Below are 26136 nucleotides of genomic sequence, written 5' to 3'. Positions count from 1 at the left end.
AAAAAAATTTTTTTTTTGGTCCACAGGTTTCGGAGATATCGCTAACGCATCTCAAAAAAACCAAGAACGCAGCAACTTGGAAGCACTAAAAGTACTTTTCCTATAACTGCAAACAAGGAATTTGTTGCAGTGAAATTAATTTTTTTTTAGTTTTTATAGTTACTCCGAAAATAAAATACATTGTGCGGAAACCAAGCAATTTAAGCAAATTTGGGTTTTTTCTTTCTGAAATACGTGTATAATCTTTGCACTATGAAGTTGGTGCACTGAGGGATTAAGGGGCGGTAGTACGTCACTTTATCAAATAAAAAACGCGATAACTTTCAGGTTAAACGTATAAAAAATATAAACTTTATTTTTATTTGTTGAATTATTTAATTTAACAATTTTCACGTTTTCGTAGTTATTATATTTAGCGGCGTGATTAGTTAGGTTGATGGCGAATAACTAACTTTACAACGGCCCAGCACATTCCACTGGACCGTTTACTTCTTTTGCTGAGAGCATACATATGTATGTGGGTATACATAGATATGTGTACGCTAAACAGTAATTATGTTTCTTATTTACAGGGTTCTTCAAACAGGTAAATATACATGGTATTCCAAAAAGGGTGAGTATAGAATAAAGGTAAGTAATTTTAAGCAAATATTTCATATAGGTAAATATTTCAAAGGTAAGTAAAAGGTAAATATTTATAATGTAAGTATTAGAAATTAATTCATTTCAGTATAATTATAATTTTTCTTTTCAGATAATATGTATGTATTATATATATAAATTTATTTTAATCCTCAAACTCTATAAGGTTATCGCTCATGTCTTCAACATGCCGGCGGGCCTGGGGCGAGGTGATCTGCATGAGATCCTGCAGCTCCTCCAGCGTTTCCTTGGCTTGATTGAATAAGCCGCGAAGGCGCCTTTGGAGGATGGGACGACGTGGTTGGCGCGGCTTCTCTACACGACTGCGCTGGGAGTGAGTAGTGGACTTCGGCCTGGTTGCCGTGCTAGTTCGCTGTTTCTGATTCCTCGGAGGTCGATTTGTTTCGCGGTCATGATTTGGCGAGCGTTTTGATAGAGCGCGGGGGGCCTGTGAAGCAGAGTATGGTGTGCTAGCCCGCAGCGACGACAACTTGTTGGAGAGTCACAGGCGCCCGTTACATGTGAGGTGGCTAAACAATTTATGCAGTAACGGTGCGCCTTTGCGGATTCATAGCGCTCGTCTGGAGTCATAGCCAGAACAGCGCGGCAAAATCGAAGTGAGTGAATGCGGCAGCAGAGGCGGCACTTCCGATAATCCTTGGATATGGAAAGAAACGTCGAAACCTTATTAGAAGGGGGTATGTGTGATGAGGAGAGATTACATTCGGGTATCATGAGGGGTCCTATAAAAACTGAGGAATACGATTAGGCGGGGGGTAACAGACAGAGTTTCGTTATGTTGCGAGTGACAGTTCCGCCCTCGGTTCGGATATCTACTACGCGAACACTTTGATCACGAGCAGTATAAAGTTTTGTGATTCGGCCTAACCGCCATTCGTTGGGTGGTAAGAGATCGTCTTTAATGACGACGAGGTCACCTTCCTTAATGTTGGCTTCTTGGCGTTGCCATTTGTATCGCTTGTGGAGTTCCTGAAGGTATTCGGTTTTCCAGCGTTTGCTGAATTGGTGATGCAGTACCTTTAGCTTTTGCCATTTGTTCACTAAAGAGAGGTTCTCACAGTTAGGCTCAGGAATAGACAGAAGGGGAGCACCGCGTATAAAATGACCTGGAGTTAAAGCTTTTAGGTCGTCGGGGTCTTGTGACATTGGTGAAAGCGGTCTGGAGTTGAGGACCGCTTCTATGCGAATGAGGAGAGTGTTGAACTCCTCAAAGGTAAACTTCTGATTTCCGGCAACCTTGGTTAAGTGAATTTTAAAGCTTCTCACTGCTGCTTCCCACAATCCTCCCATGTGGGGGGCGTACGGAGGGATAAACTGCCATGAGAGTCCGTGGAGAGCATATTTGCTTACGATGTCTTCGGCAGCTTCCTGGAGAAATGTAGTAAACTCGCGTTGCAGGCTGCGTTGGGCTCCTACAAATGTTTTACCATTATCGGACATAATCTTTGAGGGGATGCCTCGACGGCCCACAAAACGGGCGAATGCTGCTTTGAAAGCTTGAGTGGTGAGGTCTGAGCAGACTTCGAGATGTATGGCTTTGGTGGAAAAGCATACGAAAACGCAGACGTATGCTTTGGCGTATGATGCACGTCGGAGAGTTGACGTTTTGACGAGGAAAGGCCCTGCAAAATCTACTCCATCATGATTTTCCAATGAGTGCAGGGCTTCTATCCGTCGTTGTTCTGGGGGTGAGTCATTATGATGGCTATCTTTCGGCCAGTCAGGAAGGGAGTGTACGAGCCACCTTGGGCCGTTCCACCAGAGTGAACAGTCGACCAAGTCCTGGGGTCGACATCCCCGATTGCCCATATCGGCTGGATTTTCTCCACTGGGTACATGTCGCCACGTTGCGTTACTGACATTGTCGAGTATCTGGGATACGCGGTTTGCTACATAGGTTTTCCATGTATGTGGTGGCTTTTCGAGCCAAGCCAGCACTATGGAAGAGTCTGTCCACAGAGTCAAGTTGCTCTCTGTGAGTTTAAGCGAAGTTCGAATATGCTTTACTAATTTTGAGAGGAGTAACGCTCCGCAGAGCTCTAATCGGGGAAGGCTCACTGTTTGTAGGGGTGCAACTTTACTTTTTGCTATGAGTAAGTGAGAGGATATAGAGTTATCGCTGTGTTGAACTCTTAAATAGACGCAGGCACAATATGCCTTTTCAGAGGCGTCGGAGAAACCATGTATCTGAGTGGGCACGTTGGGGGTGAGTTGAACCCAACGTGGAATTTTTATATCTCCAATTGCTGAGAGGTCTTCCGTAAAGGATTTCCATTTGAGAAGTGAACCGGGTTTGACGTGCTCATCCCAATCCGTTCCTTCCATCGAGAGCTGTTGCAGGAGAGTTTTTGCTACTATCATTATAGGTGATAGCCATCCTGCCGGGTCGAAAAGTTTCGCGACGGACGAGAGAATATATCGCTTGGTTGCCGGTTGTGCGTCTGATATGGGGTTGTAAGAATAAGAGAAGGAGTCTTCGAGTGCGTTCCAGCGTACTCCAAGAGTTTTTGTGGAGCTTGAGTCGTGGAATTTTAGAAAGTCCGCATCGATAAGATCAGATTCGGGGATTGATTCCAATATTTCTGGGTGGTTCGCTGTCATTTTTTTGAGTGGGAAGCCTGCTGACTTTAGTGCTTCGATCAACTGAGTCATGGTTTCGCGAATGGACTGTATGTTATGTCCGCCTGAGAGAATATCATCCACGTAGGTCTCTCGCAGGAGAACGTTGGTAGCGAGGGGGAGTTCGGCTTTGCAGTCTTCTGCGAGCTGCTGCAGGGTGCGAATCGCCAAGTAGGGAGCACAGTTAACACCGAAGGTTACTGTTTTTAATTTAAAATCTTCTACTTGGCCTTGAGGAAATTGACGAAAGAGTATTCGTTGGAAGTCTTGATCTTCCTTGTGGACATATATTTGCCGATACATCTTCTCAATGTCGCCGTTAAATACATATTTGTAGAGTCGCCAGTTGAGTATAACGACCATTAAATCATTTTGTAAAACGGGACCTGTATGAAGCACGTCGTTGAGTGAGATGCCGGAGTGAGATCGTTTGGATGCATTGAAAACTACTCGGACTTTAGTAGTTTTACTATCGGGTTTGAGTACGGCATGATGTGGTAAGTAAAACGAGAAATACTTTCCATCACGTATAATTTCCCGAGGGGTTGTGGGCTCCATATGATCTAGGGTTAAGTATTCCGCTAAGACGTTGGAGTAGGTCGTTCGAAGCTCTGGTTTTTTTCTCAATGCTTCGTTCTACGCTGAGGTATTGTTGCTGACCAGCGGGTCTAGAGTGCCCTAAAGCTATTGAGTTGGGAAACGAGTCTTTAAATGGGAGTTTTACTACGTAGCGGCCATCATTTCTTCGGATTGTGGTACTTTTGTAGAGCTCTTCGCATATTAGATCATCGTCTTTGAGAGAGGAAGCCGATGGCACTTCTTCTTGTTGCCAAAACCTTTTGAGTAGGTCTTCGAGGAACTCCTTTTGCGTTTCAACTACTTGAGTTGAGAATGTTGAGATCTGTTCCTTAAGTGGCCCGCTTAATATCCACCCGAAGATTGTGTTCTGGGCTATTAAACTTCCAGCTACATTGGTTTTGAGGCCCGGAATCAGTATTTGAAGGAGTATGTCGCTACCTAGTACCATATCTATCTTGGCAGGCGCGAAACAGTTGGGGTCTGCTAGAGAGAGTGTTGAGTACTCTTTGAGGTCTATATAAGAGACTTTAAACGTTGGCAAGAATTGCGTCAGTTGAGGGAGTATGATCGCATTAGTTGCGATTTTAATATTGAGATCTGGAGAACATATGGTGATTGAGCATACCTTATCTGCTTTCTGGACTGTTCGTCCGCCCATTCCCAATATTTCGTAATTGGTCTTTTGAACGGGTAGACCAAGTAGCTTTTGTATTCTAGAGGTTACAAAAGTTGTTTGGGATCCTTGGTCCAGAAGAGCACGAATATTAAAGGTTTCTCCTTTGTGTAACACGGGAATGTTTGCTGTAGGGAGCAAGGTTCGCTCTCTACTACTAGAGAAGTGTGAGAGTACGTTCTTCGTGCTGTTTTGAGGAGCTAGCTCAGAGTTCATCGATGCCGCTTGTTGAGAGGTACAAGGCTTTTCTTCATCGATGGTCACGTGAGATGTGACGAGATTTTTCTTCGGTTTTGAGCTGTTTTGCGTTTGGTTGTTGGCTGAGTAGTGTAGGAGGGAGTGGTGTCGCTTTTGGCAGTAAACGCAAGTGAAACTGCTTCCGCATTGTCTTTCTGAGTGGGAGTAAGCCAAACAGTTCTGGCAATACCTGTTTTCCCTTACGAATTTGTTTCTATCTTGAACTGAGAGCTCTTTAAATTTGACACAATTCATCAGCGAGTGATTACTGTTGCACAATTTGCACGAAGCCTGCCTTTTTGGGTCAGTGTGCAATGAGTGTGTCTTGTTCCTTGAGTGGAACGAGTTATTAGTAGGAGTAGAAGACCGCGGGGTGAAATTCGATTGATTAGGCTTTGGTTTGTTAGGCCTATATGTGGTTAGGCGTTCAACCACCTCATACCGAGTAGTCAGAAACTGGTCCAATTCGGACCAAAGAGGTAACTCCTTACGAGAGTTGAGGGATTGCTCCCATAAAGCTAGGGTTTCGTCTGGCAATTTGGAGGAGCAAAGATATACTAGCATCGGGTCCCAATTAGCTGTGGATACTCCGTTTGCCTGAAGGGTTGAGAGGCAATTATTGATTGTGGTTTGCACATATTGTATGCGTTCACCATTTTCGCTGGTTACGGGTTGGATATTAAAGAGGGTTTTGAGCTGGTTGTCGACGAGAATTCTGCGGTTTTCATATCGATGCTTTAATGCATTCCACGCAAGCTCAAAACTTTGGTCATTAAGCGGGTAATTTTTAATAAGGAGGGCTGCTTTACCTCGGGTTTTTTGCCTCAAATGGTAAAGTTTTTGGGCAGGAGAGAGTTTGGGGTGACTAATGTACACTGCAGTGAACATGTCCCTAAAGGATGGCCAGTCTTCATATCCTCCGTAGAAGACCTCTGTGTCACATGCAGGTACCTTTAAATAATTGGGTTGATTAGAAGGGGGGAGCGTTGCCAGCGGAGTCGAATCGGTTCTGCTAGCTTCTTCTGGGGCTGGCCTAATACTACTGAGGATCTCATTTATCCGTAGTCTCGTATTTAATCCTGAATCGTTGATGTGGTCGTATCTTTCCTCACTCGATTTCCTTATTGTCTCTTCAATGTTGCTCATCTGAAGGTTTTCATTCGCCATGTCCACCAAAGCCATGTGTTTGTTTAGTTGCTCCAGATAGGTCTTGAGGCCAGCTTCCGAGTGGTCAGTTTCCGCAATGTTCCACCACTTGTCGCAAAATTTCTCTAATCTTGTGGCTTCAAACATGAATTTTTCATTAAAGATTGCTGCTTCCTCTTCGTCACTCTGAGATTTCGCTCTTGTTTTCTTTGGTGCTTGGGGTAGAAGGGATTGTGGTTTTTCTTCACCTGTGCCGCCCATTGTGAATTTAATTCAATAGGAAGAAGTTGATTTAGGGGTTCTAAAATTGTATCAAAAGTTTCAGGGTGATTTGAGTTCTTTTGACCCACTGTATTTTGAGTTGTTTTTTATAAGTTGAGGGCCACTGTACTTTTGACTAGCCGGATTTGCATAAACAAGTGAGGGTGGGAAATACTTGTCTTAGCGCATCTAAGTCCAAGTATGTTTATGTGCATACAAATATATATATTCAGCGAACAGAAATAAATAGTGTTGGGCGGAGTTAATTTGAAAATTACCTAAATTAAATGGTGTTATAATAAGTACACCTAAAAGGAATTGAGAGAGTCAATAATGCGCTGATTAACTTTGAATGTTTCAGGGACCGAAACAGCATTAAATATTTTGCAGTTTTAAGGCGGAGTTTGCCTTTTGATTTGGGAGGAATACATATGTGTATATATGTAACTATTGTACTTTTGTAAGTCGCAACCAATATCTAAAGTAATTTATTCTAGGAGAGCAAATTTGTTGTGGTGGCTGTGAGAAACGGTATACGGTAAAATTTTAAGGGGAAATTCTAGTATAAGACCCGACAAATCTTACAGCGGGTTGGTATATAAGTAAATATGTGATATGGGTATGAGTATATATGGATATATGTAAGAATCACAAATTTGAGAGTATTACCAATATACCTATGTATATATAAGAAGAGCTTAGCGGAATTTTATTAAATGAGAGAGATTTGCGCAAAGCGGTGTTTTGTGCGGATTCTTTCCAAGATCCTGTCAACTTTACCGTGCGATTATTTGCTTAGGGGAATTCCGCTGCACTTATATATGCATATGTTTTGGGCGCGGTGTACTTACTTTGGCATATTTGCTTTTACCACCTGATTTTTCTGTTGCTGGATTGTTGTTGTTGTTGTCGCTCGGTGTCGCTGATGCTGTTGCGCTAGCGGCAGTACTGCTTCGTTGTTGTTGCGTCGGTTTTGCTGCCGGGTACCACTTTTGCAGGTCTACTGCTCGTGGTTTAAAAATTAAAAACTTTGTGGATGCGTTTCCAAACCACTTTGAAAATCGTTTTTTTTTTTTGTAAATTATGTCTAATTTGGTTTTATTTTTATTTTTTTCAACAAGCGCTCCACGTTTTTTTTTTTTTTTATTATAAAAATTCTTTTATTTTCCTACGTTCTTTCCTTTTTTAATATTTTCAAACTTTTGTTTTTCTTCCTGTTTTTCGACAACTTTTTCTATATAATATCTCTTCTTTTTCTTTTTAATAATTTCTAGGTTTTTATTCCTTTTTTATTTTCACCGTCTTTTTTTCAGAACTTGGCCACTGTAGCTTCACCGTTTGCGTTCTTCACTTCACCTCACTCACTTTCTCAGTAAATTTGGATGCACTTTTGTTGCTTTTACTTTTTCTGTACTTGTATATTTGTATTCTTTAATATTTCTAACTTAATTTGTATTTTTATTTTATTTCTAATAATTTTTAATATAATGTATATATCGTAGGTATTTTGAAACTTTTGTTTGTCTTTCTATGTTTTCAGCACTTGTAATGTATTTTTTAAGTATTTTAAAAATTTTGTTTCTTTTTATATTTTCAGCACTTTGTATTAGATTAATATGTTAGCGCGTCGCGTCTACCGGTTTTTAGTGTTTTAGTATATTGTTTTCAATGTAATTAATATTTAATTATTATTTTCACTATTTCCTAGGTCGCTAGTTCACTGTATGGTACCAAAGGACCATGTATAATCTTTGCACTATGAAGTTGGTGCACTGAGGGATTAAGGGGCGGTAGTACGTCACTTTATCAAATAAAAAACGCGATAACTTTCAGGTTAAACGTATAAAAAATATAAACTTTATTTTTATTTGTTGAATTATTTAATTTAACAATTTTCACGTTTTCGTAGTTATTATATTTAGCGGCGTGATTAGTTAGGTTGATGGCGAATAACTAACTTTACAACGGCCCAGCACATTCCACTGGACCGTTTACTTCTTTTGCTGAGAGCATACATATGTATGTGGGTATACATAGATATGTGTACGCTAAACAGTAATTATGTTTCTTATTTACAGGGTTCTTCAAACAGGTAAATATACATGGTATTCCAAAAAGGGTGAGTATAGAATAAAGGTAAGTAATCTTAAGCAAATATTTCATATAGGTAAATATCTAAAAGGTAAGTAAAAGGTAAATATTTATAATGTAAGTATTAGAAATTAATTCATTTCAGTATAATTATAATTTTTCTTTTCAGATAATATGTATGTATTATATATATAAATTTATTTTAATCCTCAAACTCTATAAGGTTATCGCTCATGTCTTCAACATGCCGGCGGGCCTGGGGCGAGGTGATCTGCATGAGATCCTGCAGCTCCTCCAGCGTTTCCTTGGCTTGATTGAATAAGCCGCGAAGGCGCCTTTGGAGGATAGGACGACGTGGTTGGCGCGGCTTCTCTACACGACTGCGCTGGGAGTGAGTAGTGGACTTCGGCCTGGTTGCCGTGCTAGTTCGCTGTTTCTGATTCCTCGGAGGTCGATTTGTTTCGCGGTCATGATTTGGCGAGCGTTTTGATAGAGCGCGGGGGGCCTGTGAAGCAGAGTATGGTGTGCTAGCCCGCAGCGACGACAACTTGTTGGAGAGTCACAGGCGCCCGTTACATGTGAGGTGGCTAAACAATTTATGCAGTAACGGTGCGCCTTTGCGGATTCATAGCGCTCGTCTGGAGTCATAGCCAGAACAGCGCGGCAAAATCGAAGTGAGTGAATGCGGCAGCAGAGGCGGCACTTCCGATAATCCTTGGATAGGGAAAGAAACGTCGAAACCTTATTAGAAGGGGGTATGTGTGATGAGGAGAGATTACATTCGGGTATCATGAGGGGTCCTATAAAAACTGAGGAATACGATTAGGCGGGGGGTAACAGACAGAGTTTCGTTATGTTGCGAGTGACAGTTCCGCCCTCGGTTCGGATATCTACTACGCGAACACTTTGATCACGAGCAGTATAAAGTTTTGTGATTCGGCCTAACCGCCATTCGTTGGGTGGTAAGAGATCGTCTTTAATGATGACGAGGTCACCTTCCTTAATGTTGGCTTCTTGGCGTTGCCATTTGTATCGCTTGTGGAGTTCCTGAAGGTATTCGGTTTTCCAGCGTTTGCTGAATTGGTGATGCAGTACCTTTAGCTTTTGCCATTTGTTCAGTTAGGCTCAGGAATAGACAGAAGGGGAGCACCGCGTATAAAATGACCTGGAGTTAAAGCTTTTAGGTCGTCGGGGTCTTGTGACATTGGTGAAAGCGGTCTGGAGTTGAGGACCGCTTCTATGCGAATGAGGAGAGTGTTGAACTCCTCAAAGGTAAACTTCTGATTTCCGGCAACCTTGGTTAAGTGAATTTTAAAGCTTCTCACTGCTGCTTCCCACAATCCTCCCATGTGGGGGGCGTACGGAGGGATAAACTGCCATGAGAGTCCGTGGAGAGCATATTTGCTTACGATGTCTTCGGCAGCTTCCTGGAGAAATGTAGTAAACTCGCGTTGCAGGCTGCGTTGGGCTCCTACAAATGTTTTACCATTATCGGACATAATCTTTGAGGGGATGCCTCGACGGCCCACAAAACGGGCGAATGCTGCTTTGAAAGCTTGAGTGGTGAGGTCTGAGCAGACTTCGAGATGTATGGCTTTGGTGGAAAAGCATACGAAAACGCAGACGTATGCTTTGGCGTATGATGCACGTCGGAGAGTTGACGTTTTGACGAGGAAAGGCCCTGCAAAATCTACTCCAGTGGTATGAAAGGGCAGTGAGTAAGTTACGCGCTCTGGTGGTAGAGCGGCCATCATTTGAGATTTCATTTTTTGCTTATAGATAGTGCATTTCTTGCACTGAAATATGCATTTTTTCACCCTTTGTTTCAGGCGGGGAATACAATATTCTTGTTGGACCATGCGGATCATAAGTTGTGCATCGGCATGGAGTAAGGTTGCATGGAGGAAGTCCAAAAGGAGAGCGCAGTACCGTGAGTTGTCGGGTATGATTATAGGGTGCTTTTCGTTGTGACTCATGTCTGCATAGGCGAGGCGTCCATTTACGCGTAATAGTCCCATTTCGTCCAAGACCGGGTTGAGCGGGAGCAACGCACTTCCTTTTCAGAGAGACTTTGCGGCTTTGAGGTCTGCAATCACTTTTCCATACTGGTTTTTCTGAGCGTTCGCAATGAGCTGCACCTTTGCATGACGAATCTCTTCTTGGGTGAGATGAATTTTGGCTGTTTCCTGGACTTCGAGACAAATCGGCGAATGTAAGCGAGGACTCTCAATGCTCGAGCAAATGACGAAAACCGGTCCAGAAAATCATGATTTTCCAGTGAGTGCAGGGCTTCTATCCGTCGTTGTTCTGGGGGTGAGTCATTATGATGGCTATCTTTCGGCCAGTCAGGAAGGTCCAGAAAGTCATGATTTTCCAATGAGTGCAGGGCTTCTATCCGTCATTGTTCTGGGGGTGAGTCATTATGATGGCTATCTTTCGGCCAGTCAGGAAGGGAGTGTACGAGCCACCTTGGGCCGTTCCACCAGAGTGAACAGTCGACCAAGTCCTGGGGTCGACATCCCCGAGTGCCCATATCGGCTGGATTTTCTCCACTGGGTACATGTCGCCACGTTGCGTTACTGACATTGTCGAGTATCTGGGATACGCGGTTTGCTACATAGGTTTTCCATGTATGTGGTGGCTTTTCGAGCCAAGCCAGCACTATGGAAGAGTCTGTCCACAGAGTCAAGTTGCTCTCTGTGAGTTTAAGCGAAGTTCGAATATGCTTTACTAATTTTGAGAGGAGTAACGCTCCGCAGAGCTCTAATCGGGGAAGGCTCACTGTTTGTAGGGGTGCAACTTTACTTTTTGCTATGAGTAAGTGAGAGGATATAGAGTTATCGCTGTGTTGAACTCTTAAATAGACGCAGGCACAATATGCCTTTTCAGAGGCGTCGGAGAAACCATGTATCTGAGTGGGCACGTTGGGGGTGAATTGAACCCAACGTGGAATTTTTATATCTCCAATTGCTGAGAGGTCTTCCGTAAAGGATTTCCATTTGAGAAGTGAACCGGGTTTGACGTGCTCATCCCAATCCGTTCCTTCCATCCAGAGCTGTTGCAGGAGAGTTTTTGCTACTATCATTATAGGTGATAGCCATCCTGCCTGGTCGAAAAGTTTCGCGACGGACGAGAGAATATATCGCTTGGTTGCCGGTTGTGCGTCTGATATGGGGTTGTAAGAATAAGAGAAGGAGTCTTCGAGTGCGTTCCAGCGTACTCCAAGAGTTTTTGTGGAGCTTGAGTCGTGGAATTTTAGAAAGTCCGCATCGATAAGATCAGATTCGGGGATTGATTCCAATATTTCTGGGTGGTTCGCTGTCATTTTTTTGAGTGGGAAGCCTGCTGACTTTAGTGCTTCGATCAACTGAGTCATGGTTTCGCGAATGGACTGTATGTTATGTCCGCCTGAGAGAATATCATCCACGTAGGTCTCTCGCAGGAGAACGTTGGTAGCGAGGGGGAGTTCGGCTTTGCAGTCTTCTGCGAGCTGCTGCAGGGTGCGAATCGCCAAGTAGGGAGCACAGTTAACACCGAAGGTTACTGTTTTTAATTTAAAATCTTCTACTTGGCCTTGAGGAAATTGACGAAAGAGTATTCGTTGGAAGTCTTGATCTTCCTTGTGGACATATATTTGCCGATACATCTTCTCAATGTCGCCGTTAAATACATATTTGTAGAGTCGCCAGTTGAGTATAACGACCATTAAATCATTTTGTAAAACGGGACCTGTATGAAGCACGTCGTTGAGTGAGATGCCGGAGTGAGATCGTTTGGATGCATTGAAAACTACTCGGACTTTAGTAGTTTTACTATCGGGTTTGAGTACGGCATGATGTGGTAAGTAAAACGAGAAATACTTTCCATCACGTATAATTTCCCGAGGGGTTGTGGGCTCCATATGATCTAGGGTTAAGTATTCCGCTAAGACGTTGGAGTAGGTCGTTCGAAGCTCTGGTTTTTTTCTACGCTGAGGTATTGTTGCTGACCAGCGGGTCTAGAGTGCCCTAAAGCTATTGAGTTGGGAAACGAGTCTTTAAATGGGAGTTTTACTACGTAGCGGCCATCATTTCTTCGGATTGTGGTACTTTTGTAGAGCTCTTCGCATATTAGATCATCGTCTTTGAGAGAGGAAGCCGATGGCACTTCTTCTTGTTGCCAAAACCTTTTGAGTAGGTCTTCGAGGAACTCCTTTTGCGTTTCAACTACTTGAGTTGAGAATGTTGAGATCTGTTCCTTAAGTGGCCCGCTTAATATCCACCCGAAGATTGTGTTCTGGGCTATTAAACTTCCAGCTACATTGGTTTTGAGGCCCGGAATCAGTATTTGAAGGAGTATGTCGCTACCTAGTACCATATCTATCTTGGCAGGCGCGAAACAGTTGGGGTCTGCTAGAGAGAGTGTTGAGTACTCTTTGAGGTCTATATAAGAGACTTTAAACGTTGGCAAGAATTGCGTCAGTTGAGGGAGTATGATCGCATTAGTTGCGATTTTAATATTGAGATCTGGAGAACATATGGTGATTGAGCATACCTTATCTGCTTTCTGGACTGTTCGTCCGCCCATTCCCAATATTTCGTAATTGGTCTTTTGAACGGGTAGACCAAGTAGCTTTTGTATTCTAGAGGTTACAAAAGTTGTTTGGGATCCTTGGTCCAGAAGAGCACGAATATTAAAGGTTTCTCCTTTGTGTAACACGGGAATGTTTGCTGTAGGGAGCAAGGTTCGCTCTCTACTACTAGAGAAGTGTGAGAGTACGTTCTTCGTGCTGTTTTGAGGAGCTAGCTCAGAGTTCATCGATGCCGCTTGTTGAGAGGTACAAGGCTTTTCTTCATCGATGGTCACGTGAGATGTGACGAGATTTTTCTTCGGTTTTGAGCTGTTTTGCGTTTGGTTGTTGGCTGAGTAGTGTAGGAGGGAGTGGTGTCGCTTTTGGCAGTAAACGCAAGTGAAACTGCTTCCGCATTGTCTTTCTGAGTGGGAGTAAGCCAAACAGTTCTGGCAATACCTGTTTTCCCTTACGAATTTGTTTCTATCTTGAACTGAGAGCTCTTTAAATTTGACACAATTCATCAGCGAGTGATTACTGTTGCACAATTTGCACGAAGCCTGCCTTTTTGGGTCAGTGTGCAATGAGTGTGTCTTGTTCCTTGAGTGGAACGAGTTATTAGTAGGAGTAGAAGACCGCGGGGTGAAATTCGATTGATTAGGCTTTGGTTTGTTAGGCCTATATGTGGTTAGGCGTTCAACCACCTCATACCGAGTAGTCAGAAACTGGTCCAATTCGGACCAAAGAGGTAACTCCTTACGAGAGTTGAGGGATTGCTCCCATAAAGCTAGGGTTTCGTCTGGCAATTTGGAGGAGCAAAGATATACTAGCATCGGGTCCCAATTAGCTGTGGATACTCCGTTTGCCTGAAGGGTTGAGAGGCAATTATTGATTGTGGTTTGCACATATTGTATGCGTTCACCATTTTCGCTGGTTACGGGTTGGATATTAAAGAGGGTTTTGAGCTGGTTGTCGACGAGAATTCTGCGGTTTTCATATCGATGCTTTAATGCATTCCACGCAAGCTCAAAACTTTGGTCATTAAGCGGGTAATTTTTAATAAGGAGGGCTGCTTTACCTCGGGTTTTTTGCCTCAAATGGTAAAGTTTTTGGGCAGGAGAGAGTTTGGGGTGACTAATGTACACTGCAGTGAACATGTCCCTAAAGGATGGCCAGTCTTCATATCCTCCGTAGAAGACCTCTGTGTCACATGCAGGTACCTTTAAATAATTGGGTTGATTAGAAGGGGGGAGCGTTGCCAGCGGAGTCGAATCGGTTCTGCTAGCTTCTTCTGGGGCTGGCCTAATACTACTGAGGATCTCATTTATCCGTAGTCTCGTATTTAATCCTGAATCGTTGATGTGGTCGTATCTTTCCTCACTCGATTTCCTTATTGTCTCTTCAATGTTGCTCATCTGAAGGTTTTCATTCGCCATGTCCACCAAAGCCATGTGTTTGTTTAGTTGCTCCAGATAGGTCTTGAGGCCAGCTTCCGAGTGGTCAGTTTCCGCAATGTTCCACCACTTGTCGCAAAATTTCTCTAATCTTGTGGCTTCAAACATGAATTTTTCATTAAAGATTGCTGCTTCCTCTTCGTCACTCTGAGATTTCGCTCTTGTTTTCTTTGGTGCTTGGGGTAGAAGGGATTGTGGTTTTTCTTCACCTGTGCCGCCCATTGTGAATTTAATTCAATAGGAAGAAGTTGATTTAGGGGTTCTAAAATTGTATCAAAAGTTTCAGGGTGATTTGAGTTCTTTTGACCCACTGTATTTTGAGTTGTTTTTTATAAGTTGAGGGCCACTGTACTTTTGACTAGCCGGATTTGCATAAACAAGTGAGGGTGGGAAATACTTGTCTTAGCGCATCTAAGTCCAAGTATGTTTATGTGCATACAAATATATATATTCAGCGAACAGAAATAAATAGTGTTGGGCGGAGTTAATTTGAAAATTACCTAAATTAAATGGTGTTATAATAAGTACACCTAAAAGGAATTGAGAGAGTCAATAATGCGCTGATTAACTTTGAATGTTTCAGGGACCGAAACAGCATTAAATATTTTGCAGTTTTAAGGCGGAGTTTGCCTTTTGATTTGGGAGGAATACATATGTGTATATATGTAACTATTGTACTTTTGTAAGTCGCAACCAATATCTAAAGTAATTTATTCTAGGAGAGCAAATTTGTTGTGGTGGCTGTGAGAAACGGTATACGGTAAAATTTTAAGGGGAAATTCTAGTATAAGACCCGACAAATCTTACAGCGGGTTGGTATATAAGTAAATATGTGATATGGGTATGAGTATATATGGATATATGTAAGAATCACAAATTTGAGAGTATTACCAATATACCTATGTATATATAAGAAGAGCTTAGCGGAATTTTATTAAATGAGAGAGATTTGCGCAAAGCGGTGTTTTGTACGGATTCTTTCCAAGATCCTGTCAACTTTACCGTGCGATTATTTGCTTAGGGGAATTCCGCTGCACTTATATATGCATATGTTTTGGGCACGGTGTACTTACTTTGGCATATTTGCTTTTACCACCTGATTTTTCTGTTGCTGGATTGTTGTTGTTGTTGTCGCTCGGTGTCGCTGATGCTGTTGCGCTAGCGGCAGTACTGCTTCGTTGTTGTTGCGTCGGTTTTGCTGCCGGGTACCACTTTTGCAGGTCTACTGCTCGTGGTTTAAAAATTAAAAACTTTGTGGATGCGTTTCCAAACCACTTTGAAAATGGTTTTTTTTTTTTTGTAAATTATGTCTAATTTGGTTTTATTTTTATTTTTTTCAACAAGCGCTCCACGTTTTTTTTTTTTTTTTATTATAAAAATTCTTTTATTTTCCTACGTTCTTTCCTTTTTTAATATTTTCAAACTTTTGTTTTTCTTCCTGTTTTTCGACAACTTTTTCTATATAATATCTTTTTTTTTCTTTTTAATAATTTCTAGGTTTTTATTCCTTTTTTATTTTCACCGTCTTTTTTTCAGAACTTGGCCACTGTAGCTTCACCGTTTGCGTTCTTCACTTCACCTCACTCACTTTCTCAGTAAAATTGGATGCACTTTTGTTGCTTTTACTTTTTCTGTACTTGTATATTTGTATTCTTTAATATTTCTCACTTAATTTGTATTTTTATTTTATTTCTAATAATTTTTAATATAATGTATATATCGTAGGTATTTTGAAACTTTTGTTTGTCTTTCTATGTTTTCAGCACTTGTAATGTATTTTTTAAGTATTTTAAAAATTTTGTTTCTTTTTATATTTTCAGCACTTTGTATTAGATTAATATGTTAGCGCGTCGCGTCTACCGGTTTTTAGTGTTTTAATATATTGTTTTCAATGTAATTAATATTTAATTATTATTTTCACTATTTCCTAGGTCGCTAGTTCACTGTATGGTACCAAAGGACCATGTATAATCTTTTCACTATGAAGTTGGTGCACTGAGGGATTAAGGGGCGGTAGTACGTCACTTTATCAAATAAAAAACGCGATAACTTTCAGGTTAAACGTATAAAAAATATAAACTTTATTTTTATTTGTTGAATTATTTAATTTAACAATTTTCACGTTTTCGTAGTTATTATATTTAGCGGCGCGATTAGTTAGGTTGATGGCGAATAACTAACTTTACAACGGCCCAGCACATTCCACTGGACCGTTTACTTCTTTTGCTGAGAGCATACATATGTATGTGGGTATACATAGATATGTGTACGCTAAACAGTAATTATGTTTCTTATTTACAGGGTTCTTCAAACAGGTAAATATACATGGTATTCCAAAAAGGGTGAGTATAGAATAAAGGTAAGTAATTTTAAGCAAATATTTCATATAGGTAAATATTTCAAAGGTAAGTAAAAGGTAAATATTTATAATGTAAGTATTAGAAATTAATTCATTTCAGTATAATTATAATTTTTCTTTTCAGATAATATGTATGTATTATATATATAAATTTATTTTAATCCTCAAACTCTATAAGGTTATCGCTCATGTCTTCAACAATACGTTTTAAATCGTTTGTAGTTTTTCATAGGAAAAAATTTTTTTTTTTGGTCCACAGGTTTCGGAGATATCGCTAACGCATCTCGAAAAAACCAAGAACGCAGCAATTTGGAAGCACTAAAAGTACTTTTCCTATAACTACAAACGATGAAATTGATTGTAGTGAAATTCATTTTTTTGTAGTTCTTATAGTTACTCCGAAAATATAATACATTTTGCGGAAACCAAGCAATTTAAGTAAATTTGGTTTTTTTGTTTTTGAAATACGTTTTAAATCGTTTGCAGTTTTTCATACGAAAAAAAATTTTTTTTTGGTCCATAGGTTTCGGAGATATCGTTAACGTATCTCAAAAAACTAAGAACGCAGCAATTTGGAAGCACTAAAAGTACTTTTCCTATAACTACAAACGATGAAATTGATTGTAGTGAAATTCATTTTTTTGTAGTTCTTATAGTTACTCCGAAAATATAATACATTTTGCGGAAACCAAGCAATTTAAGTAAATTTGGTTTTTTTGTTTTTGAAATACGTTTTAAATCGTTTGCAGTTTTTCATACGAAAAAAAATTTTTTTTTTTGTCCACAGGTTTCGGAGATATCGCTAACGCATCTCAAAAAAACCAAGAACGCAGCAATTTGGAAGCACTAAAAGTACTTTTCCTATAACTACAAACGATGAAATTGATTGTAGTGAAATTCATTTTTTTGTAGTTCTCATAGTTACTCCGAAAATATAATACATTGTGCGGAAACCAAGCAATTTAAGTAAATTTGGTTTTTTTGTTTTTGAAATACGTTTTAAATCGGTTGTAGTTTTTCATACGAAAAAACATTTTTTTTTTGGTCCACAGGTTTTGGAGATATCGCTAACGCATCTCAAAAAAACCAAGAACGCAGCAATTTGGAAGCACTAAAAGTACTTTTCCTATAACTACAAACGATGAAATTGATTGTAGTGAAATTCATTTTTTTTTAGTTTTTATAGTTACTCCGAAAATATAATACATTGTGCGGAAACAAAGCAATTTAAGTAAATTTGGTTTTTTGTTTTTGAAATACGTTTTAAATCGTTTGTAGTTTTTCATACGAAAAAAAAATTTTTTTTTGGTCCATAGGTTTCGGAGATATCGTTAACGTATCTCAAAAAACTAAGAACGCAGCAATTTGGAAGCACTAAAAGTACTTTTCCTATAACTACAAACGATGAAATTGATTGTAGTGAAATTCATTTTTTTGTAGTTCTTATAGTTACTCCGAAAATATAATACATTTTGCGGAAACCAAGCAATTTAAGTAAATTTGGTTTTTTTGTTTTTGAAATACGTTTTAAATCGTTTGCAGTTTTTCATACGAAAAAAAATTTTTTTTTTTGTCCACAGGTTTCGGAGATATCGCTAACGCATCTCAAAAAAACCAAGAACGCAGCAATTTGGAAGCACTAAAAGTACTTTTCCTATAACTACAAACGATGAAATTGATTGTAGTGAAATTCATTTTTTTGTAGGTCTTATAGTTACTCCGAAAATATAATACATTGTGCGGAAACCAAGCAATTTAAGCAAATTTGGGTTTTTGCTTTCTGAAATACGTTTTAAATCGTTTGTAGTTTTTCATAGGAAAAAAAATTTTTTTTTTGGTCCATACGTTTCGGAGATATCGCTAACGCATCTCAAAAAAACCAAGAACGCAGCAATTTGGAAGCACTAAAACTACTTTTCCTATAACTACAAACGATGAAATTGATTGTATTGAACTTCATTTTTTTGTAGTTCTTATAGTTACTCCGAAAATATAATACATTGTGCGAAACCAAGCAATTTAAGGAAATTTGGGTTTTTTCTTTTTGAAATACGATTTAAATCGTTTGTAGTTTTTCATACGAAAAAAATTTTTTTTTGGTTCACAGGTTTCGGAGATATCGCTAACGCATCTCAAAAAAACCAAGAACGCAGCAATTTGGAAGCACTAAAAGTACTTTTCCTATAACTACAAACGATGGAATTGATTGTAGTGAAATTCATTTTTTTGTAGTTTTTATAGTTACTCCGAAAATATAATACATTGTGCGGAAACCAAGCAATTTAAGGAAATTTGGGTTTTTTCTTTTTGAAATACGTTTTAAATCGTTTGTAGTTTTTCATACAAAAAAAAAAATTTTTTTGGTCAACAGGTTTCGGAGATATCGCTAACGCATCTCAAAAAAACCAAGAACCCAGCAATTTGGAAGCACTAAAAGTACTTTTCCTATAACTACAAACAATGAAATTGATTGTAGTGAAATTAATTTTTTTGTAGTTCTTATAGTTACTCCGAAAATATAATACATTGTGTGGAAACCAAGCAATTTAAGCAAATTTGGGTTTTTTCTTTCTGAAATACGTTTTAAATCGTTTGTAGTTTTTCATAGGAAAAAAAAAATTTTTTTTTTGGTCCACAGGTTTCGGAGATATCTCTAACGCATCTCAAAAAAAACAAGAACTCAGCAATTTGGAAGCACTAAAAGTACTTTTCCTATAACTACAAACGATGAAATTGATTGTAGTGAAATTAATTTTTTTGTAGTTCTTATAGTTACTCCGAAAATATAATACATTGTGCGGAAACCAAGCAATTTAAGCAAATTTGGGTTTTTTCTTTCTGAAATACGTTTTAAATCGTTTGTAGTTTTTCATAGGAAAAATATTTTTTTTTTGGTCCAGAGGTTTCGGAGATATCGCTAACGCATTTCAAAAAAACCAAGAACGCAGCAATTTGGAAGCACTAAAATTACTTTTCCTATAACTACAAACGATGAAATTGATTGTAGTGAAATTCATTTTTTTTGTAGTTTTTATAGTTACTCTGAAAATATAATACATTGTGCGGAAACCAAGCAATTTAAGGAAATTTGGGTTTTTTCTTTTTGAAATACGTTTTAAATCGTTTGTAGTTTTCATACGAAAAAAAATTTTTTTTTTGGTCGACAGGTTTCGGAGATATCGCTAACGCATCTCAAAAAAACCAAGAACGCAGCAATTTGGAAGCACTAAAAGTACTTTTCCTATAACTACAAACGATGAAATTGATTGTAGTGAAATTCATTTTTTTGTAGTTCTTATAGTTACTCCGAAAATATAATACATTGTGCGGAAACCAAGCAATTTAAGTAAATTTGGTTTTTTTTGTTTTTGAAATACGTTTTAAATCGTTTGTAGTTTTTCATAGGAAAAAAAATTTTTTTTTTGGTTCATAGGTTTCGGAGATATCGCTAACGCATCTCAAAAAACCAAGAACGCAGCAATTTGGAAGCACTAAAAGTACTTTTCCTATAACTACAAACGATGAAATTGATTGTAGTGAAATTCATTTTTTTTGTAGTTCTTATAGTTACTCCGAAAATATAATACATTGTGCGGAAACCAAGCAATTTAAGTAAATTTGGTTTTTTTGTTTTTGAAATACGTTTTAAATCGTTTGTAGTTTTTCATACGAAAAAAATTTTTTTTTTTGGTCCACAGGTTTCGGAGATATCGCTAACGCATCTCAAAAAAACCAAGAACGCAGCAATTTGGAAGCACTAAAAGTACTTTTCCTATAACTACAAACGATGAAATTGATTGTAGTGAAATTCATTTTTTTGTAGTTCTTATAGTTACTCCGAAAATATAATACATTGTGCGGAAACCAAGCAATTTAAGCAAATTTGGGTTTTGTCTTTCTGAAATACGTTTTAAATCGTTTGTAGTTTTTCATAGGTAAAAAAATTTTTTTTTTGTTCCATACGTTTCGGAGATATCGCTAACGCATCTCAAAAAAACCAAGAACGCAGCAATTTGGAAGCACTAAAAGTAATTTTCCTATAACTACAAACGATGAAATTGATTGTAGTGAAATTCATTTTTTTGTAGTTCTTATAGTTACTCCGAAAATATAACACATTGTGCGGAAACCAAGCAATTGAAGTAAATTTGGTTTTTTTGTTTTTGAAATACGTTTTAAATCGTTTGTAGTTTTTCATACGAAAAAAAAATTTTTTTGTTGGTCCATAGGTTTCGGAGATATCGCTAACGCATCTCAAAAAAACCAAGAACGCAGCAATTTGGAAGCACTAAAAGTACTTTTCCTATAACTACAAACGATGAAATTGATTGTAGTGAAATTTATTTTTTTGTAGTTCTTATAGTTACTCCGAAAATATAATACATTGTGCGGAAACCAAGCAATTTAAGCAAATTTGGGTTTTTTCTTTCTGAAATACGTTTTTAAATCGTTTGTAGTTTTTCATAGGAAAAAAAATTTTTTTTTTGGTCCACAGGTTTCGGAGATATCGCTAACGCATCTCAAAAAAACCAAGAACGCAGCAATTTGGAAGCACTAAAAGTACTTTTCCTATAACTACAAACGTTGAAATTGATTGTAGTGAAATTCATTTTTTTTTTTAGTTCTTATAGTTACTCCGAAAATATAATACATTGTGCGGAAACCAAGCAATTTAAGTAAATTTGGGTTGTTTGTTTTTGAAATACGTTTTAAATCGTTTGTAGTTTTTCATACGAAAAAAAATTTTTTTTTTTGGTCCACAGGTTTCGGAGATATCGCTAACGCATCTCAAAAAAACCAAGAACGCAGCAATTTGGAAGCACTAAACGTACTTTTCCTATAACTACAAACGATGAAATTGATTGTAGTAAAATTCATTTTTTTGTAGTTCTTATAGTTACTACGAAAATATAATACATTGCAAAATTGGGAAATTCGAATACACCCGGTTGGGTATTCCAAACAATGATTTTTGCACAGCAAATGGGTTCTTTGAATAATTCTCTCGATTTAAATTACAAGCATATTAAAGTTTTTGAATGTGCAAGTAAATATTGTTGCTTACAATTCATATGTTCAAAAATAAAACAAACTTCATTTCAGCATACCCCTTCTAACAAAAATTATTCTTACGCTAAAGCAAATGTACGTACATACATATGTATGTATGCTCATATGTAAGCTAAGAAATGTATGAACATGGTAATGTATCTGCTATGACGATCGTAGCGTATAAACAAACTTAGATATATATGCAAACACATACATATGTATATTCTTAAACTAAAGATCAACCAACACCCCACTCCACTCCTCTTCACACCCACCTCATTGATACCAATATATCCAAGCATAAGCTAACATATGTATGTTTGTACATTCACATGTTCAAAAAAAAAAAAAAACTTCTATTCAACCAACCACTTCCAACAATAATTATTATTACGCACAAGCATGTGTACATACATACATATGTATGTTCAAATGTAAATCACAAAATCCTGAAAACTAGCTTCCTCTTTTTCATTCATAATGCTTCTTCTTAAGTTGTCCAAATTGGTGATGCAATTTGGCAATATGGCATTTGATAAAATCGTCAAAAGAAAAATGTTTGTGATTTTATAAATACCAACTTCGATGCATATTGAGGGCTTTCATTATAACGCGCATAACTACTTCCATAACTAGGCACTTTTCCTATGAAATAATACCAAACTATTTATATGCCCTAATCGAAGTAATAATATGGTAGTAAAAAATGCAAATAAAGATGCGAGTATATTGCCCAATAAATGCCCAGTAACGTATTAGCATTATAATCTAAATATTTTCATGCATTGTTCATATACATTTTTGCAAATAATTTTCCAATATGCCGAATTGCCGAGTTGGCAGAGCTTATGGAAATTTTAATTTGCTATTTGAAAAACCTGATCTTATTCTGTCGAAAAATTGTTCGCGCAGTCGAACAACCAAGTTTTCAGCAGCTGTGTTGCAGTTAATACATAAAAGTCGAGTTTTACCCGTTTCTGGCCCGAATTCGCACTGTGACGTCATATTGTATATGCTGACTTGTTTATCACATGTCAGTACAAAGTAAGAATTTTACACTATTTTCATAGATAAATATAGTAATAAATGGGAGGGGCGAAATGAATTAAAGTAATTTTGCCAAGAAAAATAACATTATGTCGCAAAAGAGCAATAAATTCCTTTATTTTAGTATTAATAATAAATTCCCCTTTTAGCTGTCAGTTGATTAAAGCTGCAAACGGCAACACTTTTAACCACCGACGACACATAATTTGGCTCGTGCCTATTGTATTTCGTTGGCTAATTGCTACGAGCATTCATATGTATATATATATATCTGTATACGCGGATTTACATAAAGTCTTTGGTCGCTTTAGAACGTAGCAAGCGGCAAGTTTTTTTTATATCTGCCTTTACTTTGGAGTATTATTGAATATGTATGTATGTACATTTCTAATTTGGTTCATATTTTCATACATATATATTCAATGATACAATGCTCAAAAGCTGATCGACAGGCACAGGCTTTTGTGTACATATGCACATACGTATTTAAGGGTGGAATTGATGCTAGTCAAGTGCTCTTTGACTTGGCTTATCAAACTACAAATGATGAAATTAATTGTAGTGAAATTCATTTTTTTTGTAGTTTTTATAGTTACTCCGAAAATATAATACATTCTGCGGAAACCAAGCAATTTAAGTAAATTTGTTTTTTTTTTCTTTTTGAAATACGTGTTAAATCGTTTGTAGTTTTTTCATACGAAAAAAATTTTTTTTTTTGGTCCACAGGTTTCGGAGATATCGCTAACGCATCTCAAAAAAACCAAGAACGCAGCAATTTGGAAGCACTAAAAGTACTTTTCCTATAACTACAAACGATGAAATTGATTGTAGTGAAATTCATTTTTTTGTAGTTCTTATAGTTACTCCGAAAATATAATACATTGTGCGGAAACCAAGCAATTTAAGCAAATTTGGGTTTTTTTCTTTCTGAAATACGTTTTAAATCGTTTGTAGTTTTTCATAGGTAAAAAAAATTTTTTTTTTGTTCCATACGTTTCGGAGATATCGCTAACGCATCTCAAAAAAACCAAGAACGCAGCAATTTGGAAGCACTAAAAGTAATTTTCCTATAACTACAAACGATGAAATTGATTGTAGTGAAATTCATTTTTTTGTAGTTCTTATAGTTACTCCGAAAATATAACACATTGTGCGGAAACCAAGCAATTGAAGTAAATTTGGTTTTTTTGTTTTTGAAATACGTTTTAAATCGTTTGTAGTTTTTCATACGAAAAAAAAATTTTTTTGTTGGTCCATAGGTTTCGGAGATATCGCTAACGCATCTCAAAAAAACCAAGAACGCAGCAATTTGGAAGCACTAAAAGTATTTTCCTATAACTACAAACGATGAAATTGATTGTAGTGAAATTTATTTTTTTGTAGTTCTTATAGTTACTCCGAAAATATAATACATTGTGCGGAAACCAAGCAATTTAAGCAAATTTGGGTTTTTTCTTTCTGAAATACGTTTTAAATCGTTTGTAGTTTTTCATAGGAAAAAAATTTTTTTTTTGGTCCACAGGTTTCGGAGATATCGCTAACGCATCTCAAAAAAACCAAGAACGCAGCAATTTGGAAGCACTAAAAGTACTTTTCCTATAACTACAAACGTTGAAATTGATTGTAGTGAAATTCATTTTTTTTTTTTAGTTCTTATAGTTACTCCGAAAATATAATACATTGTGCGGAAACCAAGCAATTTAAGTAAATTTGGGTTGTTTGTTTTTGAAATACGTTTTAAATCGTTTGTAGTTTTTCATACGAAAAAAAATTTTTTTTTTTGGTCCACAGGTTTCGGAGATATCGCTAACGCATCTCAAAAAAACCAAGAACGCAGCAATTTGGAAGCACTAAACGTACTTTTCCTATAACTACAAACGATGAAATTGATTGTAGTAAAATTCATTTTTTTGTAGTTCTTATAGTTACTACGAAAATATAATACATTGCAAAATTGGGAAATTCGAATACACCCGGTTGGGTATTCCAAACAATGATTTTTGCACAGCAAATGGGTTCTTTGAATAATTCTCTCGATTTAAATTACAAGCATATTAAAGTTTTTGAATGTGCAAGTAAATATTGTTGCTTACAATTCATATGTTCAAAAATAAAACAAACTTCATTTCAGCATACCCCTTCTAACAAAAATTATTCTTACGCTAAAGCAAATGTACGTACATACATATGTATGTATGCTCATATGTAAGCTAAGAAATGTATGAACATGGTAATGTATCTGCTATGACGATCGTAGCGTATAAACAAACTTAGATATATATGCAAACACATACATATGTATATTCTTAAACTAAAGATCAACCAACACCCCACTCCACTCCTCTTCACACCCACCTCATTGATACCAATATATCCAAGCATAAGCTAACATATGTATGTTTGTACATTCACATGTTCAAAAAAAAAAACAAACTTCTATTCAACCAACCACTTCCAACAATAATTATTCTTACGCACAAGCATGTGTACATACATACATATGTATGTTCAAATGTAAATCACAAAATCCTGAAAACTAGCTTCCTCTTTTTCATTCATAATGCTTCTTCTTAAGTTGTCCAAATTGGTGATGCAATTTGGCAATATGGCATTTGATAAAATCGTCAAAAGAAAAATGTTTGTGATTTTATAAATACCAACTTCGATGCATATTGAGGGCTTTCATTATAACGCGCATAACTACTTCCATAACTAGGCACTTTTCCTATGAAATAATACCAAACTATTTATATGCCCTAATCGAAGTAATAATATGGTAGTAAAAAATGCAAATAAAGATGCGAGTATATTGCCCAATAAATGCCCAGTAACTTATTAGCATTATAATCTAAATATTTTCATGCATTGTTCATATACATTTTTGCAAATAATTTTCCAATATGCCGAATTGCCGAGTTGGCAGAGCTTATGGAAATTTTAATTTGCTATTTGAAAAACCTGATCTTATTCTGTCGAAAAATTGTTCGCGCAGTCGAACAACCAAGTTTTCAGCAGCTGTGTTGCAGTTAATACATAAAAGTCGAGTTTTACCCGTTTCTGGCCCGAATTCGCACTGTGACGTCATATTGTATATGCTGACTTGTTTATCACATGTCAGTACAAAGTAAGAATTTTACACTATTTTCATAGATAAATATAGTAATAAATGGGAGGGGCGAAATGAATTAAAGTAATTTTTCCAAGAAAAATAACATTATGTCGCAAAAGAGCAATAAATTCCTTTATTTTAGTATTAATAATAAATTCCCCTTTTAGCTGTCAGTTGATTAAAGCTGCAAACGGCAACACTTTTAACCACCGACGACACATAATTTGGCTCGTGCCTATTGTATTTCGTTGGCTAATTGCTACGAGCATTCATATGTATATATATATATTCTGTATA

At 37.5% G+C, this 26136-nt stretch overlaps 1 protein-coding gene across 1 annotated transcript; it reads right to left on the bottom strand.

Annotated features, from left to right (window-relative positions):
• Positions 1 to 6678: 6678 nt before the first annotated feature.
• On the bottom strand, positions 6679 to 12226 carry LOC137237018 (uncharacterized). Its single transcript, XM_067760158.1, has 2 exons — positions 7030 to 12226; positions 6679 to 6697 (listed from the first exon to the last, which is right to left on the bottom strand). The coding sequence occupies exon 1, from the start codon at positions 12168 to 12170 to the stop codon at positions 10668 to 10670; it is 1503 nt and encodes a 500-aa protein (XP_067616259.1). The 5' UTR covers positions 12171 to 12226; the 3' UTR covers positions 6679 to 6697; positions 7030 to 10667.
• Between the last annotated feature and the right edge of the window lie 13910 nt (positions 12227 to 26136).

Source organism: Eurosta solidaginis, chromosome 1 (genome assembly GCF_040869045.1).
Source record: "Eurosta solidaginis isolate ZX-2024a chromosome 1, ASM4086904v1, whole genome shotgun sequence".
Classification (NCBI taxonomy): Eukaryota; Metazoa; Arthropoda; class Insecta; order Diptera; family Tephritidae; genus Eurosta; species Eurosta solidaginis.
Note: the sequence above shows the minus strand (reverse complement) of the source record. Positions and strands in the feature narration are given on the sequence as shown.

Excerpts from the sequence above, each read along its gene's own strand:
- LOC137237018 (XM_067760158.1), bottom strand. The coding sequence starts at position 12,170 with ATGGAGCCCACAACCCCTCGGGAAATTATACGTGATGGAAAGTATTTC.